The sequence below is a fragment of the Elgaria multicarinata genome, chromosome 18, assembly GCF_023053635.1.
Source record: "Elgaria multicarinata webbii isolate HBS135686 ecotype San Diego chromosome 18, rElgMul1.1.pri, whole genome shotgun sequence".
NCBI classification, from domain to species: Eukaryota; Metazoa; Chordata; class Lepidosauria; order Squamata; family Anguidae; genus Elgaria; species Elgaria multicarinata.
Genome location: NC_086188.1, coordinates 1,772,484 through 1,790,797, shown reverse-complemented (window position 1 = coordinate 1,790,797; position 18,314 = coordinate 1,772,484). Strand labels below are relative to the sequence as shown.

General features: G+C 55.0%; 1 protein-coding gene across 1 annotated transcript; it reads right to left on the bottom strand.

The window, feature by feature from the left end:
• Positions 1-1,062: 1,062 nt before the first annotated feature.
• On the bottom strand, positions 1,063-17,173 carry ACAD10 (acyl-CoA dehydrogenase family member 10). Its single transcript, XM_063144415.1, has 21 exons — positions 17,153-17,173; positions 16,750-16,927; positions 15,958-16,106; positions 15,290-15,484; positions 14,010-14,168; positions 13,066-13,225; positions 12,457-12,598; positions 11,751-11,819; positions 11,458-11,639; positions 10,967-11,117; positions 10,087-10,232; positions 9,707-9,880; positions 8,957-9,330; positions 7,639-7,779; positions 6,745-6,882; positions 6,194-6,284; positions 5,007-5,165; positions 4,397-4,569; positions 3,369-3,512; positions 2,576-2,653; positions 1,063-2,127 (listed from the first exon to the last, which is right to left on the bottom strand). Exons 2-21 carry the CDS (start codon positions 16,916-16,918, stop codon positions 1,993-1,995), a joined length of 3,129 nt encoding a protein of 1,042 aa, XP_063000485.1. The 5' UTR covers positions 16,919-16,927; positions 17,153-17,173; the 3' UTR covers positions 1,063-1,992.
• Positions 17,174-18,314: the final 1,141 nt, after the last annotated feature.

The following is an 18,314-nucleotide window of genomic DNA, read 5'->3' as shown; positions in this document are numbered from 1 at the left end:
GTTGCGAGACACTGGAAGCATTTGGACCCCAACTCAGAACGAGCAGGAGGGGCCCTCTCAGGCAGCAGGGCTGGCTTAGCACATTTTGGAATAAGTGGATGTCCGTTGCCATCTGAAGAGCCATCCAGTCCAGAGTCTAAAATTACACAACGGCACCATTGGCTCCAGTTAGCCTTTTTGCTTGCCCCCAGGGACCATTGCACCTCCTGGACCAAGGGGCCTCTTGGTGGTACAGACTGACTTGCCTCATGCTACACACACCAGCTTTCATATGTGCATTTTGATGCCGTCTTTATATTTGGGCCTGCCACCATTTTTTTAAAAAAGTGCAAGCCTTTGAGGCACACAGGACACTGTTTTAGAATGTCAACCTGAGGTCACGCACTGTCTTCTTTGCTAATTGTTTGTAAGCTGCTCAGAAAGCCTTCTTTGGCTAAGAAGGAGCGGGGTAAAAATATGATAAATAAGAATTGTCCCTGTGTGATACGAAAGGGCGTGGATCTTTATTAGGCCTGTCCCAGATCTACAGACAGAAGTCGGGGTGCAGCGGCTGCAAAAGAATCTGCACTTGGCATCTCTCGGTTTGTGGACGTCGAGAAAGGTAGAGGACAGGATTGGCAGTACAGCCCCCTTCTTCAGTGATTGTACCCCCTAGTCGAGTGCTAAGCAACCCGAAGCGGACCCCAGCCACCACCGAGCAAGTAGAGTTGCTACCCATTAAGAAATCTTTGTTGAACCTTCCTTTGAATTTGAGTGGACCGATGTGTGTACGAGGCAAAGATCTGAGAGGCCCTAAGGAAACACCAGTGGATCCTTCCCATTTTTCCAGATGATGCCCCCCTGTGTGTGGCGGCAAACACCACCATAGCAGCGGCAGCCCACCTTCTCTCTCTCTCTCTCTCTCTCGCACGGTTTTAATCTGTCAACTGTTTCTGATCAAGCATCGCAAAAGTACATCTGGTTCCATCCTTGAACGCCCTCCTCCAGCAAGCCAAAACAATTTAATTTATTGAGGATGGCTTTAAAGAAAAGGGAGGAAAAAGGATTGCAAGAAACCTGAGCTGAATTGAAATGCGCTTTTAATTTCACTACCATTGACTGTAGTTCTGTGTGGTTTGGAACCCACGTGTCGTCTTTATCCCCACGATCAGCAGCCTGGGGAAGAACAGGCTAATGGCATAGAAACCTAGAACCACATCCAACACCCACCCACACCTGCCCCAGGTATCAGATTCTGGACACGCAAGACTGGTTTGAGGTTGTGCAGTTGCATTCCACAGAACGAAGGGAGAATTGCAATGTGTTTATTCTGCTTCTTAAGCAACCGTTCTGTATGACCCTTCAGAATCACTGTTTTGCTCCTTTCCTTCCATGAACCATTGATTTCCCTTCTATTTAATCCCTCAGTGAATTACAGTAAGAGTATCAAAGTGCCACTCTCACCCCCAAAAACATAGCAAAGCCATAATTACAGCCGGGCAGGCTGGGTGGGGAATTCCCTCTGCCAGAGTCCATGAGCGGGCTTGACCTTGTCTTCTCCCCCTTTCTCTACCCACCATCAGGATTGCTCAAGGCCTTTTCAGAGAGGAGTAGAGATTCCTCAAAGGTCATGGGGGGGGGGGTAGCTCATTACGACGCCCCAGCCCTGACTTCGCAACCAGCAAAGTCAAGATGTCCCCAGCACTCACGGATCTCCGGGAGTTCCGGAAAGAGCTTCACCTGCCTAGGATTCTTGTCTGGATTTCTACCCAGCGGCTGTGTCCTGCACTAGCCACTTGTCCAGCCTGGCACACTTTGGGTTTTCTTCCACCCGTAATCAGCTGTGCACAGTATTAGTCGCAGCGGCCCAGAAAAATCAGCTCGGGTGCTGAATTTGCAAGCACCCACAATGTCGATCCGCCTCGCCTCGCCGTCCCCAAAACGGCCAACCGCACGGCCTTTCCCCCCCACGTCAGCTGTCAGGATGCCGAGCTGCTTCCTGCCACGACCCGGTTAGCGCTGGAGTTCCATTTTCGCGATGGCGGCCTTGTGGACTTCGTCGGGGCCGTCAGCCAGGCGGAGGGCCCGCGCCCAGGCAAAGGTCTGAGCCAGCGGCTGGTCGTTGCTGAGTCCTGCTGCACCAAAGGCCTGCAAGAAGAGTCAGAGAACAGTGGAGGAGTCGAGATTAAGGGCGGCGATATTGTAAAAGGCACAAGGTCCGCCATATCGGAACACTGAGAGCCGGGGTGGGGAAGGGGTGCGATTGCTGGGCCGGGACTTGAGAGCTCAGCTTCCGGTCGCCATGAAGCTCATTGGGTGACTTTGGGCCAGTCACTAACGCTCAGCCTAGCTTCTGTCACAGGGTTCTCGGGAGGCTAAAATGGAGCAGAGGAGGGCCAAGAACGAGGCCGCTTTGGAGGAAAAGGCAGGATGTCAACGCAGCAAATGAAATTAAAATAATCCTGCAGAGTGGGTTAGATCCCAAGGGAGGAGCTGAGCCACAAACTCGGGAGGGGAGGGTTGGGGAGGGTTCTGAGCGGACCGGCTGAAGCGGAGGAGGGAGGCGAGGCGAGGCGGTGGGCTGCGGAACACCCACCTGGATCGCTCGGTCGATGACCCGCAATGCCATCCTCGGCGCCGCCACTTTGATCATGGCGATCTCGAGAGCCGCTTCCTGGGGGAGACAGAACAGAAGGGCAGCTGGCCAGCAGGCAGGCTGACGGGCCTCGGGAGGGGGTCCTTGGCCTGCCTTCCTCCGCCCTTCCCCCCAGCAGTGGCTTGGTGCCACCTCTTGTAAACTGACAGTAGTAGATTCCGCGGGGGGAAAGCAGGGGTGTGAGAAAAGGAGTCAGCAGCCCCCGGAGGGGTGTGTGTGTGTGGGGGGGTCTGTCTCCATTGGGCTCCATGGAAGGGGGAGGAACCCACCACTGCCTCCTTCCCACAGTGTGATCTGGCAAGGAAGGAGTTACAAACGGAGAGGTGAAGAAAACGACCTGGGTGGCGCTTTCAGGCTTACAATATTGCGCAGGTAGGACCATCGTGCCCCTCGGGGTCACCTGAAGACCTGCTGGCTTTTGGGACCCTCTCTCTCTCCACCTTGGCCCCAGTGCCAGAGGCAGTACGCCCATGTCAACCGCTTGCTGGGGAACCTGGGTGGGAGGGTGCTGTTGCACTCAGGCGTTGCTTGTGGGTTTCCCGTGGGTGGACAGAACGTTGGACTAGACAGACCTCCCGTCTCTGAGCACCCCCCTTTGACTCCCCACTCCCTTCCCGAGCAACGTGGCCGCACTCATGCTCCTGCACGGAAGGGCTGGCGGCCGAGGCAGCCGGAGACCGGCCACTTTTCTTCCTCCGTGGCTCCAAAGGGTCCCTGGGACTCGGCGGTGTACCTTATTCCCCACTGTGTCCATGAGGTGGGCCGCGTTGAGGACGAGGAGCCGGGCCTGCTCGATCTCCAGCCGGGACTCAGCCACGTCGGCCCGGATGGTGCCCTGTTCCGCTAGAGGCTTTCCGAAGGCCACCCGGGACGTCACCTGCCGGCAAGCGCATCTGGCTGAGGGTTTTGCTCTGAATGAGCCATTTGGGCAGCGGCAGCCTGACCCCCTCGGGGTCCCCCTGTGCACAAAGGTGGGTCTCGCCATCCATCCCCCAGCAAATCTACTTAAAAAGGTCTCTGTAGCCAAAGGGACAGACAAGGGTCTGACGTGGTATAACCCAACTCCTATCCTTATTGTTTTAAGGGGGGGGAGACCACAGAATCACTGTGGGGAGGGGGTTCACGTGAGCACTGTGGGCTTCATCCCCACAAACCTACCAAAACGGAACCCCTTACGAATGGGGCTTTTCCCCTGGTCGCGCTCTACAGGCGCAGGGAAGCTTTTTGAGCCGGGGCTGCCTCTGGCAGTTTGAGAGCCTGTCCTGTGTGCCGTCACAGAAGGCCTTTTTCAGGAGGTGGGGCAAAGGACGCGTCACCTGCCCCAAATGCAAGGCAGAGGCCCTCATGTCACACTTTGAAGCGATCCCTCCTGCCCTAAGGAAGCGTTCATATATTTATTTCTTTTGAAGTGGGCGGGGCGGGGTGGGCCACCTTGGCGGGCACCAAGAGAAGCATCTGGGAGGAAGGCACTTTCATGGCTCACAAGCACACAGCCTAGAGTTTTTGGCCGAGGAGGGCGCAATACGCCTCTAGTTCTGTCTCCTCCAAAAGGAAAGAAACAATCGGAAAATTCCTACGACTCCCAGCATCCCCCAGCCAGCCATGCTGGGAGCTGTAGGGCTTCCCCCCCCCCCGCCCAATCGCGCCTTAAAGGTCTTTCCTAACTTCCTATCACACAGTGGGGGAAGGGAGCCGGACACGGGCTTGCGCTGGCCAAGGGCCCGTCCGAAAGCACCCCCCGTCCCGCGTGCCTCCGCTCACCCGCTCCTTCATGAGGGCCAGCGCCCGTTCCGCCATGCCAATCAGCCGCATGCAGTGGTGGATCCTTCCCGGGCCCAGCCGCCCCTGGGCGATTTCGAAGCCGCGGCCAAGGCCCAGCAAGAGATTCTCGGGGGGGACGCGGACGTCCTCGAAGACCATCTCCCCGTGGCCGGCTGGAAAGAGGAAGGGGCACGAGACATCCAGCAACAGGAGGAGCTGCAGCCCAGGGCCCAGGCGGGCTGCTGGGGCATCCAGGCCTGGGATCATTTGCACTGGACTGGCGGCGGGTTCTACAGGGTCTCGGGGAGAGAAGGGGCCTTCCCAGCCCCACCACTGGAACGTGGCCCCTGAGCGCTCCCCCAAAATGGAATTCAGCTCATGAGCTGAAAGAAGTTCAACCCCGTGGCGGAAGAGTCCCTTTCCCAGCCTCAGACGCTTGGCAGCCGGGGAGAGGGCCTTCGCAGGGGCAGAAGCCCCTCCGTGGGCCACCCTAAGCTCAGAGAGAGAGAGAGGGAGAGAGAGAGAGAGAAAGAGAGAGAGAGAGAGAGGGAGAGAGGGCCTTCCACCCCCCACCCCCTCAGAGCCCAAACACCCCCACCCTCAGCCTCACCTGGAGCATCTTCCAAGCCGTAGACGCTGAGGGGCCGGACAACGGTGATCCCGGGAGACTCCATAGCGACCAGCACCATCGACTGCTGCTTGTGCCGGTGGGCCGCGGGGTCGGTCTTGCCCATGAAGACGCAGAGCCGGCAGCGAGGATCCAGGGCGCCTGCCGGGGAGAGGCAGGGTGGCCGATGAGGGGAGCGTGGCCCCCCCGGCTGCTGAAGCCCCCCCCGGCCTTTCCTTCGCCACCTCCATCGTTAGCAGGGGGCATGACCGACGCTATTTGGGCCACGGCATACGACGCGGAGCGCTGCCTTTCATCAGACCGGGGATGCAGCCTGTTCTGAAGTGTACGTTTCAATGTGTTTCTGTTTCAGACCACCCAGTCGCTGGAGTTCCCTGGGTGATGTGTTGGGTACATAGCCAGGGGTGTTCAGAAGCAGAGCTGTTATCCCTGAAACGTCTACAGGGCAGGGACTACTGGCTCCTTGCCTCCCCCACCCACTCTCAGTAGCCCTGAGACCAGATGCAAACATGCCTGCCACAAAGACTGGATGCTGGGCAGTCCAGAAACGGCCCCCCTGGCCCCAGCCAGCCAGAGCTCCTTTGGCAACCCAGAGAATTCCCACAATGCAATTCTGGAGAGCCCAGATCGCAGGCCCCAAATTCCCCGTAGCCCTCCGCTGCTTCCTTCTCTCTCACTGCTTTTATTCTTTCAGGCCGTGTCTTGTGGGCGAGAGAGGAAATCGAGACCAAACACCTTTCCCCAGAAACCCTCTAGGAGGATGCCCACCTTTCTCGCCCTCTGTGGGCCAGGAAAAGAGTCGGTACTTTAAGGTGGCATTAGGTGGAAGGTAGCTCTGGATCTATTGGCAGATCTCTGGGTGTTTTGCAGGAGGTTGGCAAGAGCTTGCAACTCTCAATAGTTAATCGACAGCAATCAGCATTTAAAGTTTGAAAATCCCTGGCTTTGGGCTAATGGTGTCTCTCTTGGCCTCAGTTTTCCTCACCTGTAAAATGGGAGCATTAATTGGTTTACTAGGTCTTTGTGCAATTCGACTCGTCACTTTGAGACGTCTGTGTCGGAATACCTGGTCTATAGTAACTCAGATGTGGGTTTGTTATTATAGACCCAGCATATGTCTCACAGAGTATTCCGTCCCACAGAGAGCCAGAGAGATTCTACAGGCATACCTGAAATCCACCACTTGCGCCCATTCAGGATGTAGGCGTCTTTCTCCTTGGTGATGGAAGCCTCAATGTTGGTGGCATCAGAGGAAGCAACCTGAGGGAAACACACGTCATTTTAGAGGGTTTCCAGAGCAGCGGGGCTAGTTTGGAAACGCCCTCGGTCATGAATGCACCATTTTGTCTCCAAGTTCAAGAGGGAAAAAAGCGGTTCTACAAATGTAAAGCAGACCCTGGAAGAGGACAGTGCCGAGTGGCTAGTGCCCATGCAATCACCAGTACACTTTTTGCCCCCTCTGCTGGAGCAGTTTTGCAACTGTTTATAATAGTAAAGTGAAAGAAGGATGTGTAAATAGATCAATGTACACATGGCGCTTTGAAAATATCTCTCAAAAAAGACCCAGGCAGGCAGCCACCCCCCACCCCCCACCCCCCATGGACTGGAGAGAGCGCCAAATGGACGGAGGATTCCGCACCGGGCTTAGACGCAGGCCAAGTCAGGGCTGGCCACAAATGCCCGGCTTCCACCCAAGGCTGCACGGAGGGTGGCCATTCACCTGCGGCTCCGTCATCGCGAAGCAGGAGCGGATCTCGCCGTCCAGCAAGGGCTGCAGCCAGCGCTCCTTCTGCACCGCTGTGCCGTAGCGCACCAGCACCTCCATGTTGCCGGTGTCTGGGGCTGAGCAGTTGAATACCTGGAGGAGCCAAACGGGATTAGCGGGCTGGGGGGAGAGGATGGAGCCAGCCGAGGATGGGGGCTGCTTTGCAATCCGTTGAGTGGAAGAACCGCCCCTCCGCTCAGCCACAACACGGGAGATCAACCCACTCTCATCCCTCGGAGCAACACCAGAAGCTCATTTATACGGAGGTCAGGCTCTTTTGTCTGTCCGGCCCAGGATTGCCTGTTGCCCCCTCCGACTGGCGGCTCTTTGGGGTCTCCGGCAGAAAGAGGCCACTGGCAGCTACCCAAGAGGGTTCCCACTGGAGATGATGCAGGGGACTGAACCCGGGCCCTTCTGCAGGTGAAGCAGGGGGCTCTGCCACTGAGCCACAGCACCTTCCCAGGATGCGTGCGGCAGCGGGCCCTCCCGGGACCAGTCGGGAGGAGCCGGAGGGAGGTGGGCAGAACGGGGTGGGGGGCGCTGAACCCGCGGGAAGCTCAGAAGGCTCGCGCCCGCTCCAAGGCTGGGCCTTCCAGAAAGGTTGGCAGCGCAGAAAAGGAGGGTGGGGTCTTCCGGGCATACGGAGGGACAACCCCGGGCCAGAAGGATGCGGTGGGAAGAGAAGGGAGCTGGCAGAGGTTGAGGCCAGCCGGCCAGCGGCCTCCTCCAAGCTCCCAGAGAAAGGGAACACTCCGCTGGAGTCTGTGTCCCTAGAGATGTGGGGTCCCCAGGAGCTCCCAAATGGGCTCCGGAGCCCCGCCTGCCCAGTTCAGGCTTTGCAGCGGGTACCTCGGGGGCATAGAGCGACGTCCCCATCAGCTCACACAAGTGGGCGTACTCCACGTTAGTCAGGCCCGCGCCATATGTCCCGTCTGGGTCACTCTCCAGGGGCAGGAAAAGGTTCCAGAGGCCCTCAGACTTGGCTTTGTCCTGAAGGAGGAGAAGAGGTGGGGAGAGAGAGGGCTAAGGACGGCAGAAATCCAGGGGGCACATTTGCTGCGGCCTCGGAACGTAAGTAGATCTGAGAAGCAAGCCTGGGAGCAGAACGGATTTGGATTTGGCTTGCTTATTTTTCAAAGGAGGACTTAAAAAATCATGAAAGTATTTGCACTTGGGGGCCAGAAGGCCATTCTGCTGACGATGCATGAAAATCCCATCTGTTTTAGATTTGGCGCAAGGCTTCGTAGGACACAGGGGCATGTAATGAGCCTGCGTGCATTCCTTGCCGCTATGACAGCAAAACGGAAGTCAGAAATCACATGGCCTTTGCCACATGAAATATATATGAAAAGCTCAGGAAAATAAGGGGGGGTAGTACCGGCCCAGAACATTTTGCTGCCTGAAGTGAAGGACAAGATGGCGCCCCCTCGCTTGCCGTGTACAAAAGCTGTCTGGGGGTCTGTCTTCAACGACAACGAAGAGACAAGGTCCTCCGCCGAACCTGAAGGCAGCTGGTTAACTTAGGGGATGCAGCGTAGGCTGCAAGGCACACAGCTCTCTCTTCAAACACCGTGCTGCTGCCTCCCAGCGTCTGCCGCCCGAGGCAACTGCTTCACCCTGCCTAATGGTAGAGCCGTCCCTGGGTCAGGGGGTGAAACATCAATGCACTGCCTTGTGTTCTATTGGGAACGGAATGCAAAATAGGCAGATAAGATGCAGATCTATCATCAGATGGTGGAACCGGGTCTTTAGTGCGCACTGTATAAAGTCCCCTGCTCTGGGAAGAGACTTTGATGACCAATGCAAGGACCTTCTCAGTCACGGCACCAACGTTTACAAAAGATGCTCCCTTTCGTGATGCGCTACGTCTCCCCTTGCAGGAGAGCTACCCGGTGCCACCTCTTGCCCCCCGTTTCGAAGCCCTCTTCGGCCTCATCCGCAACTGAAACCAGGCCTGCATGACAGCAACCGCCCTGGCTCCCATCCAGCCCTCGTTGCCTCCCTCCCCTTCCGTTCCTCCCTTTGTGCCTTCCCGCTGTTGGAACTCACAGCTGCAAGCTCTTTGGGGCAGGGCCCTGCCTCATTTGTCCTCAAGGGCCCTCCCTCCCCGCCACCCTGGCCTCTAGCTTACAGGCTGGGCTGGGCTTGACGGAGGCAGTGGACTTGCCTTGAACTCTTCGATGAGGGGGTGGGGGGTCCACCTGCTCGGAGAAGCCTGGTGGTCCCGCAGGAGTTGCTCGGCTGGATAAATGTGGACCTCCAGGAACTGCTTCAGCCTCCGGTGCAGCTCCTGCACTCGGCTGGACAGGCCGTCTGGAGAGACGATCAGGTGGGATGCAGAAGCAGGAGCCCGCACGGAATAGCTCCTCCTCGGGTGCCGCCTCGGATCCGCCCACGTGCTGAAGGCCCTGCTGGGCGGCCTGGTGGTGGGAAGGCCCTTGAAGAGGCGGAAGCCTTCTTTGGTGGCAAAGCTCCAGGCCTGGTCCGCCATGAACTCCACCTGCTTCTCACTGATTTCGGCAATGGCCGAACTGGCCTGGCCTGGGCGAGAGGGCGGAGGGCATTCAGCAGCCTGAGATCGACCCCTGGCCACCAGCAGCTCCTGCAGCCCACTCTTTTGGGAGGGAACAGGAGGAGTGTGGGGCTAGATGCCTTGGGCCTAGGACAGAAGATGCTGCCGTACAGCTTCTCCAAGCCTGGCGCCCTCCAGATGGGCTGGACTGCAACTCCCACAACGCCCGGCCAGCACGGCTGCGCAGATGCCAAAGGGGCAAGCCAGGGATCAGGCATTTTGTGCTGGTGCCCACAGCAGTTTCTCAAATCCCCAAATGTGCTCACAGGCCCGAAAAGGATGGGGACCCCTGGCGGAAGGCTCCCTAGCCGCCAAATCGGGGCCCAGCTGATCTGGTGGACTCACCTGTGAGCGAGCGCCTGTACACCCCCTGCAGGATGGCGGCCAGCCTAAAGAAGGAGAAGGCCATGTAGAAGTTCCAGTTCTCGATGGGGGGGATGCCCAGGTGGTGGCAATACATCTGGACGTAGGCCTCCGCCGTGGGGATGGACAGCTGGGCCAGGTCACAGTCGCTCAAGCCTGCGAGCGGAATGAAGCGGCAACATCAACGGCGCCTCCCAAGAGGCCCTGCCCAGCCAAGCAGATTCGGCAGAGCCCTGGCCAAGGTGCTGGTGCTCCCTGCCTTGCCAGGCATGGCCTCCTGCTGCCACAGTTCTCCTCGAGTTAATTTGAGCAATTAGCTGTCCCGTCCTCGCCCACCTACAGTTAAGGAAACGCCCATGTACCTTTTAAGATGGGAAACTGAGAAGGCAGATAATACACCAGGCAGTTATAGGCCACGTCGGAAAGAGGGTCGCCTAAGGTGGAGAGTTCCCAGTCGAGGACAGAGACCACCTCGGGCTTCTCTGGGTGGAAGATCAGGTTGTCCAGCCTACAAAGGGAGAGGCGAGCGCTGCAGAGGAATCCTGGCAGATGCCGGCCGGCCGGCCACGGGAGACAGGGCTGCCCTGGGCGCGGAAAGCCATTTGGAAGCAGGCTCCCCTGAAAACAGGGGTGCCCCTCTCCAGGTGATGCTGGACTCCCAACTCCCATCCGGCCCAGCCATCCTGGGCAATCATCTGGGATGATGGGAGTAGTGATTCAACCCCCCACGTTCCCCAACCCCTCACTCTAAAGAACTACAGGGAGGCCGGTTTGGGGAGGCTGCTGAGAATCCCATCCGAGGCTCCGCAGCCCCACAGAACTTCCAGCCTGATGGGCACGTTTGGGATTCTGAGTGTGCGCCATGGGCGCTTTCACAAAATGGCTGCCACAGGGGAGGCTTCACTCCTTTAAACCCAAATAAAGATGACACCGTAGTGCAACACTTTGCTTTGCAGCATGCCGGCTTCCCAGTTGTTGTTTTAAAATCTGCCCCCTTCCTTCCCTTTCTCATGTGTGACGTCTTTTAGATCGTAAGCCTGAAGGCCAGGACGGTCAGTCATTCGAATTCATACGCTGCTCTTGGAGCCTGTTTGGCTGATGAGCAGGATAAAAATGCCATAAATAGACAAATCCATTCTTCAGTGCGCTCCACCCACCCCCCGCCCTCTCTTTTTAAGAGACTCCTGAAATCTTTGTCTGGGAGGGAACGGAGAGAGGGGGCTTGCCAGTCAAGTGTGATACCTGAAGTCTCCGTGCACGACAGAGAGACGCTCGCTGGCCGGCAGGTGGGAGGGCAGCCATTCCATGAGCCGCTCCATGGCTGGGATCGTGTGCGTCTCCAAGGCCCGGTACTGTTTGCTCCAGGTCTGGACTTGCCGCTGAATGTAGTTACCTGCAGCATTCATTTATTTATTGACAGACCAAAACAGCTGGAGGGCCCACACGTTGCCCAACCCTAGCACACACACACACACACACACACAGAGGTGGATGTCCAAGTCTCCACCTCTGCAGCCTGGAAGTGGTAAAGTCAAGGACAGCCCCATCTGAGCGAACCAGGCCTCAAAAGTCAAACCCCAGTCCCGTGGAGTTCCACACGCTCTTCTAGCATTTGCTTCAACCAGCAAAGCTTTGAAAGACCCACATGAGAAATAACCCGGGGAAAGACAAGTTCTGCAAACTGAGCCCCGGAGAACGGGGCAGCAGCGCCGTCGCTCCGCCCGCTGACGTACCATGTTTCCCGTAATCCTCCAGGCCAGCCACTTTGAGGTCCACACTGTGGATCTGGCAAAGGACCCTGTTCATGGCGGCGTAAATCTCCCTCCGCTGGCCAGGCTCCAGTCCCGGAAGAGAGGCTTCCTTGAAGATCCGGCCGGCGCAGTGGTCCATTAGGTAGAACGGGGTGCCGATGACGCTGAGGGGACACAAGGGGGTGAGGCCGCGACGTTTTCGGCAGGATGGGTTTTCCCAAAGCAGGAAAAAACCCTCCCCCTGTTCAGTCCACTCTGAAAACTCGAACACACACCTTGAATCTTCGCATAGGACCAGGACTTCAGGGACCGGAACGCCAGCCTCAGCAAGGGCCTTCAAAACCCTGCCAGGGCAAAGGAGGGTGCAAGTAAGAGCGGAACGGTTTGTAAAAGGAAACAGCCAACAATTTGGACAAAAGAAGTTTTACAAGCCACATGAAAAGATCTGTGCTATTGTAGAAGTGTTTGCATGAAACTCTCCCCACGGCCTGAGTTCGATCCCAGCAGAAGCTGGTTTCAGGCAGCCAGGTCAGGTCGACTCAGCCTTCCATCCTCCTGAGTTCGGTAAAGTGAGTACCTAGCTAGCTGGGAGAAAGGTAATAACGGCCGGGGAAGGCAATGGCAAACCACCCCGCTATAAGGCCTGCCAAGAAAACGTCAGCGAAAGCTGGCGTCCCTCCAAGAGTCAGTAATGACTCAGTGCTTGCACGAGAGGTTCCTTTCCTTTCCTTTCACAGGATTAAAGAGAACTCACCAAACTGACCCCCAAACAGCAAGGCATTCAGGGCAAATCATCCCCCATATTGGAGAATTTTTATTTAGCCCGTTTTCCAGGGACACAGGACGTTACTCTGCTGGATAAATGGCTGCTGTGAAACCCCAGAGCTGGCCTGCTCCTACCCCAATCGCCAGCGCTCCAACCATAAGCTCCAACGGACCCCTCTTCCGAGCGAAGGTGCAGGTAGCTGTGGAACGTCTCACCTGTACTCTCTTTCCACCGCGTGGGCGGAGGGCAGCAGCTTGCCCGGCGGCTTCTTCCTCAGGACCAGGTGGCGATCCCCGAGGCCGAGGAAGTACGTCGGGTTGGACTGGCCGTGGCTGAACTGCCGCAGCACCAGAGGACCTGGAAGTCGGAGGCCAAGCGAGCCGTGAGCGGAAGCGGAGGGGGGCTTCAAGGGAGCGCGTGGCTCTGCCCCTCCCTCCCTCCTCACAACAATCCTGCGAGGGAGGTCAGGCAGAGAGCAAGCGAGCGTGTGACTGGCCCAGTGTCAGCCCTCTGAGGACTCGAACCGGAGTCTCCCCGGTCCTAGTCCAACAGTCTAACTTCCCCTTCCCCAACCAGCTGCCCTCCCAGGTTGGGGAAGGCTAGGAATGATGGGAATTGCAGTCCAGCACATCTGGAGAGCGCCTGGTTGGGGAAGGTGGCCCTCACTAATGGCTGTGCCATGTGGCCTCACTTCCTCTGCCGAAAGAAGAGCAGGTCAGCACTTGCTGGCGTGTCAGGATCCGTCTCTCCCCTAGCTGGACAGGAGAGCCGCACAGACTGTCATGACACAGAAGGGGGGGGGGGCGGAATAAAGACTCCGGTACCTTTCGCCTGGTCCCCTAAGACGCTTTCAAGGTACTTCTGGAGAGGCGCTCTGGGAATGTCCATCTTCGGCCCCACAGGACACGTGTACGGCACAAACGACCGCAGGGGGAAGCCCAGGTGGGCTTCTAGCTCCCGAATCGCTGCTTCCGGGTCATCAACCTGAGACGGGGGGTGGGGGAGAGCAGGGGAGACACTCAACAAAGCCATCCTGGGCTCTGAGAGGAAAGGAAAGTGGGGGGGAGTCCTCTAAGATGGAACTTCCACATACAGTGGCAGTCTACCTTTGGAGACCCTACGCCGGGGACAAATGATGTGGGCAGGCCGTTACCTCTGTGCCCTGCCTCGGAGCACCCAGGAAGTCCCAGCTGTCCACAGCCGGAAACACAATAGGAGGCAAGCCGGACTCTTGTCCAGATATACTCAGGCATGGCTTAGGTCCTTAAATACTTTCCAGCTGACAGCCAGTGAGGTGCAGTGGTTACAATGGTGGACTGGGGAGATCTGGTTTCTAGTCCCCCATTCATCTCACTGGCTGACTCTGGGCCAGTCACTGACTCTCAGCCTAGCCTACCTCACAGGGTTGATGTGAGGCTAAAACAGAGAGGAGGAGGAGGAGGAGGAGGATCATGTATGCCACCTTGGGCTCCTTGGAGGAAAAGGTGGGATATAAATATAACAAAATAAATAAATCAGTTCCAAAAATGACACGGATAGATATTTGAGACCGGCCAATATGAGAACAGGTAAGCTGGAAAAAGAGCACACCTGGCCAGGGGATCTTTGCTCTGATCTGGAAAGGCTGTTTTTAAAACTCTGCCAGCATTGTTGACGCAGCAGTGATCCTTGGGGTTTCCGGCAGGAATTTCCCCAGCCCGACCTGGAGGTGCCGGGGATCGGACCTGGGACCCTCTGTGTGCACAGCAGGGCCCTTCAGCCCCCTCACCTTCACTGTTTTAATGCCAAGCTGGCCAGCAGCTTTCAGGTTCTGCCCGAGGTCATCCAGAAAGATGGACTCCTTGGCTTGAACCCCCAAACGCTCCAAGCAAGCTTTGTAGATACGAGGGTCCGGCTTACACACCCCTTCCCGGCAAGACTCAATGATCTAGAAAACAAAGGCAAAACCCCTGAACGTTAAAATGCAGACAGGGACACAGGCGAAGCTACCAAGTTCTGGATTCTTGAGAGATTTAGAAATAGAATCATAGAATAGCAGAGTTGGAAGGGGCCTGCAAGGCCATCGAGTCCAACCCCCTGCTCAATGCAGGAATCCACCTTCAAGCATCCCTGGCCAATGGCTGTCCAGCTGCCTCTTGAAAGCCTCTCGTGTGGGAGAGCCCACCACCTCCCTAGGTCATTGGTTCTATTGTCATACTGCTCTAACAGTCAGGAAGTTTTTCCTGATGTCCAGCCGGAATCCGGCTTCCCATAAGTTGAGCCTATTATTCCTTGTCCTGCACTCTGGGATGATCCAAGGAATCCTGTGCACACCAAGAGGAAGCCCCAGTGAACACGCCTCGACTTACCTCTAAATAGCGCGACATAAACTGGCTCTAATTTCATTCAGGGAGCCTTTCTCAAGCTGCTGCCTTCTAGATGACGGAAGGTTGAAACTGTAGTCCAACACATCTGGAGGGCACTGGGTTGGGGAAGGCTGTCCTAAGATCCCTCCCCCCCACTTCAATTATGTCAACACCACACTCTGAGTAAAAAGACCCCTTCAATAAGTTGGCTGGTTTATAGCATGACAAACCTACCAACCAACTGTAGGCATGCCATGTTTAATCTAGCTCAGCCTTCCTCAACCTGGTATCCTCCAGATGTGTTGGACTGCAATTCCCATCATCCCTAACCACATGGGGCCGTGCTAGCTCAGAATGTTGGGAGTTGCAGTCCAACGCACCTGGAGGGCGCTGGATCAGGGAAGGTTGATTTAACTGATCTAAATGATTTAAAGGTTTTTGAACAAGATGCCCCCAATTCATCAAGCATCCGATTTATTTTTCTTTGTTTTAAAAATGCAAATTACTGTAAGAAAAAGCACTTACAAAAACTACGTTTGGCAGGCATGCTAAGACCCCTCGCTTTCTTCTTCAGAACTATTCTTTATTCATATGTAAATGAAAATGATTTACTCATTGGACTAAGAATCACGCAATTTGTCAATTAACATTTCTTTGATGAGCCCAAAAAAACTGGAACCTCTGTCACGCACAGCAAACTTACCACATCAAACTGCTTTCGGTCTAGGGGCAGAAAGCTTTCGCCGTTGTGTAAATAGAAATTGTTACTCAGGACGGCAGTCTTGATCCCTTCAGCCCGAATGCATTCGATCGCCGTGGTCATAACGGGGAGCTGCTCTGACATTCCGACGCTGGTTAATTCGGACAGGAAGGAGTCCACGGGGACAGAGCAATTTGCCTGGAGGGGAAAATGGGAGAGAGGAAGGATGGCCCGGAACGCCTTTCAGCAGAGGAGGTAATGCAGAACCTCTTACGCAACCCACGAATACCTTGCCGTGTTTTCTCGCATAAGAGAAGAACTGACCTGTCTGGAATGGCTGAAGGGGCAGAAGAAAGCCAGAGTGGCGTAGGAGACATAGCGGTGGGCTTGGACTGGGAAGACCCAGGTTGAAATCCCCACTCTGCCATAAAGCTCTCTGGGGGGGCTCGCCCTGGCCACGCTCTCTCCGCCAGGCCTCCCTCACAACGTTCCGGTGAGACTAAAATGGACTCCTCCTCACCTAGGCATTTTCCGATCCAGGGATAATCACGCAGCCCATGAATGAGAAGCCCCTTCCCAGCTGCCTGTGCTGGTTTCCATGCCATGTACGAAAGCCCCTCCCCGGCCGCCCTCGCTCAGCCAAGAGAAACCAAGCAGAGAAACTGGCTTACGATCTCGGAGCACTGCTGTCCGAACTCACGCAGAAACTCTGCCGGCCTCAGCTCCCCTGCCATGTACCTCATCCAGGGCCGGCTCTGCCCTCCCGAGATTAAGGCCTGTTTGATGGTGCCGGCAGGGACACGGTTCTGAACTTCCCAGTCTAAAGAAAGGAAGGCAGATCAGTAAGGAACCAACGCTCATCTTTGGGAAGCGGGCAGGGAAGGTTTTGTATGATGCAAAAGTATTCGGCGTTAAGACACGGCTCATGAAGAAGTGCAGCCTGGAAGGAGTGCAGACAGCACTCCTGGAAGGTTCAGGTATGACTTCCCAGCTGTTGGGAGTTGCCGATTTCCAAAGGACTGGGAATGATGCAGTCAGCCACAAAGCCTCACGTAAATCCCCTTCTGGTCCCAATCCTGGACAGCAGATCTGTGTTATTGTAGTCACAGCGCTCAGTGAAGCAGAAACAACCGTTTCTGAGGCATCCAAAGCCACCAAATTCACACATCATGTAAGACTACATGAAAACGATACAATGAACCACAAAACATACAAAGAATCTGCACTCCAGCACAAAGGGCTCAGAACATTCCTTTTTGGGGCAACTCAATCAACAGCGTGTGTGCATGCCTGCTCTGTTGGTATATTTGTAGCTAAACTGTTCTTTATATTATGCATAATACGACATGCATAAAGGTTTTTAATCTTTGTAAACCACCCAGAGCTTTGTCTGTTGGGTAGTATAGAAATGTAACATTCCCCATTTAGGACTGGATGGGGATAGCATGAGTATAAACACTCACCTGCTGCCAGTCTGTATGGCGAAGGAAGCAGAACCCCACCCATATCGAAGATCACAGCTCTGTAAGGACAGGATGAAGAATTCCTCCATGTTCCCAGGGCTGGAGATCTGTGCCAGATTCGTAATCTCCTGGCAGGGTGGTTACAAAAGGCTTGGAAAAAGCTCCACATTTTCTAGAACTGCGCATGTAAAGAGGAAAGGAAACGCTCTAGAGATTTATGCAAAGTCTCTCCTTCATTTGAGGCTTTTAAAGACAGGCGGGACTGTCAATCTATCAGGGGTGCTGTAACTGTGGCTTTCTTGTATTGGCAGGGGCTGGACTAGATGACCTCTGAGTACCCTTCCAGCATTTTCAGATCTTGGGATAATCTCATCTGCACTGCAAGAGGTTTACACTGGCTTACCTTCTGATGGTTACTTTTGCATGTATCAAGTTTCTGAGCACATCTGATTCACTGGTTCCATGTGGGTGATCGATAGCGTATGTAAGAAGCTTACTGGGTCAGGCCACTAGTTCATTTGACCCAGTAACCTGTTCCCTTCCAAGGGTCAGCAGTACTAAACCCATCAGGAGAAGCAGGTAATACTGCAATGTAGAACTACTTAAAACTGAATACAACATCTACGCTGCCTGCCTGTATGTTTCTGGGCCCAATTCAAAGTGCTTTTTTTTGAACTACGGCCTTATAAGGCTTGGGACTAAAACACCCGATGGAGCTTCTCTCCCAATATGAACCTATCCATACACTATGATTTGAGGCCCTCCTCTAGTTGCCTCCTCTGAGGGAGACTCGGTCGAGGCCTTCTTAGAAGTGGCTCCCCAATCGGGGCACACTCTCCCCACTGGGGTCCACTTGGCACCAACACTGTCATCCTTTTGGCCCCAGGTTAAAGCTTTCCTCTTTTCCCAGGCATTTGATGGCGTATGAGGTTTCAGCTAGTTCCAGTATTTTTATTATTGTGTGTTGTAAATTGTTTTCTATGTAAATGATTTTTAGATTGCATTTTTAAGGTTGTAATATTTTGTAAATCGCCCAGAGAGCTTTGGCTATTGGGTGGCATAGTAATGTAATAAATAATAATATAGCGAACAGCCAGAAACATGATGACGATCAGCCTTTTATTTTGTCTATTATGTAATTCCTCAATAGCTAATCACTCTATGTAGGTGCTATTTCTTCATTTTTAAATCCTTCCTCCTTTGTTCTGGCTAATCCCTACATTTTCTGCTCTATAGTCGCTTCCAAAATGCATGTAGAGACTTCTCTCGCTGCCTCGCTGGTCAGCTGACACCCTTATTCCTTTCTTTTGTCACTTTGCCAACGTTTCACTCCTCAAACCTGTTGCCTGAGAAGATGTAGGTGTAGAAATCAATTTCTAAAATGAAACCGGCACTGGGGTCTTAAACCTGCAGGGAAGTCTTGATTCTGGTTGTTCATTGGTGGAAAGCCACCCCCCACACACATTCCTTCAGAAGCCCTTGCCCTAAACTCACTTCCCCGCCACAAGGAATGACCCAGGGCTGCAATTTAATATAATTTACTGCTGCAAGGTTAGCACACTTAC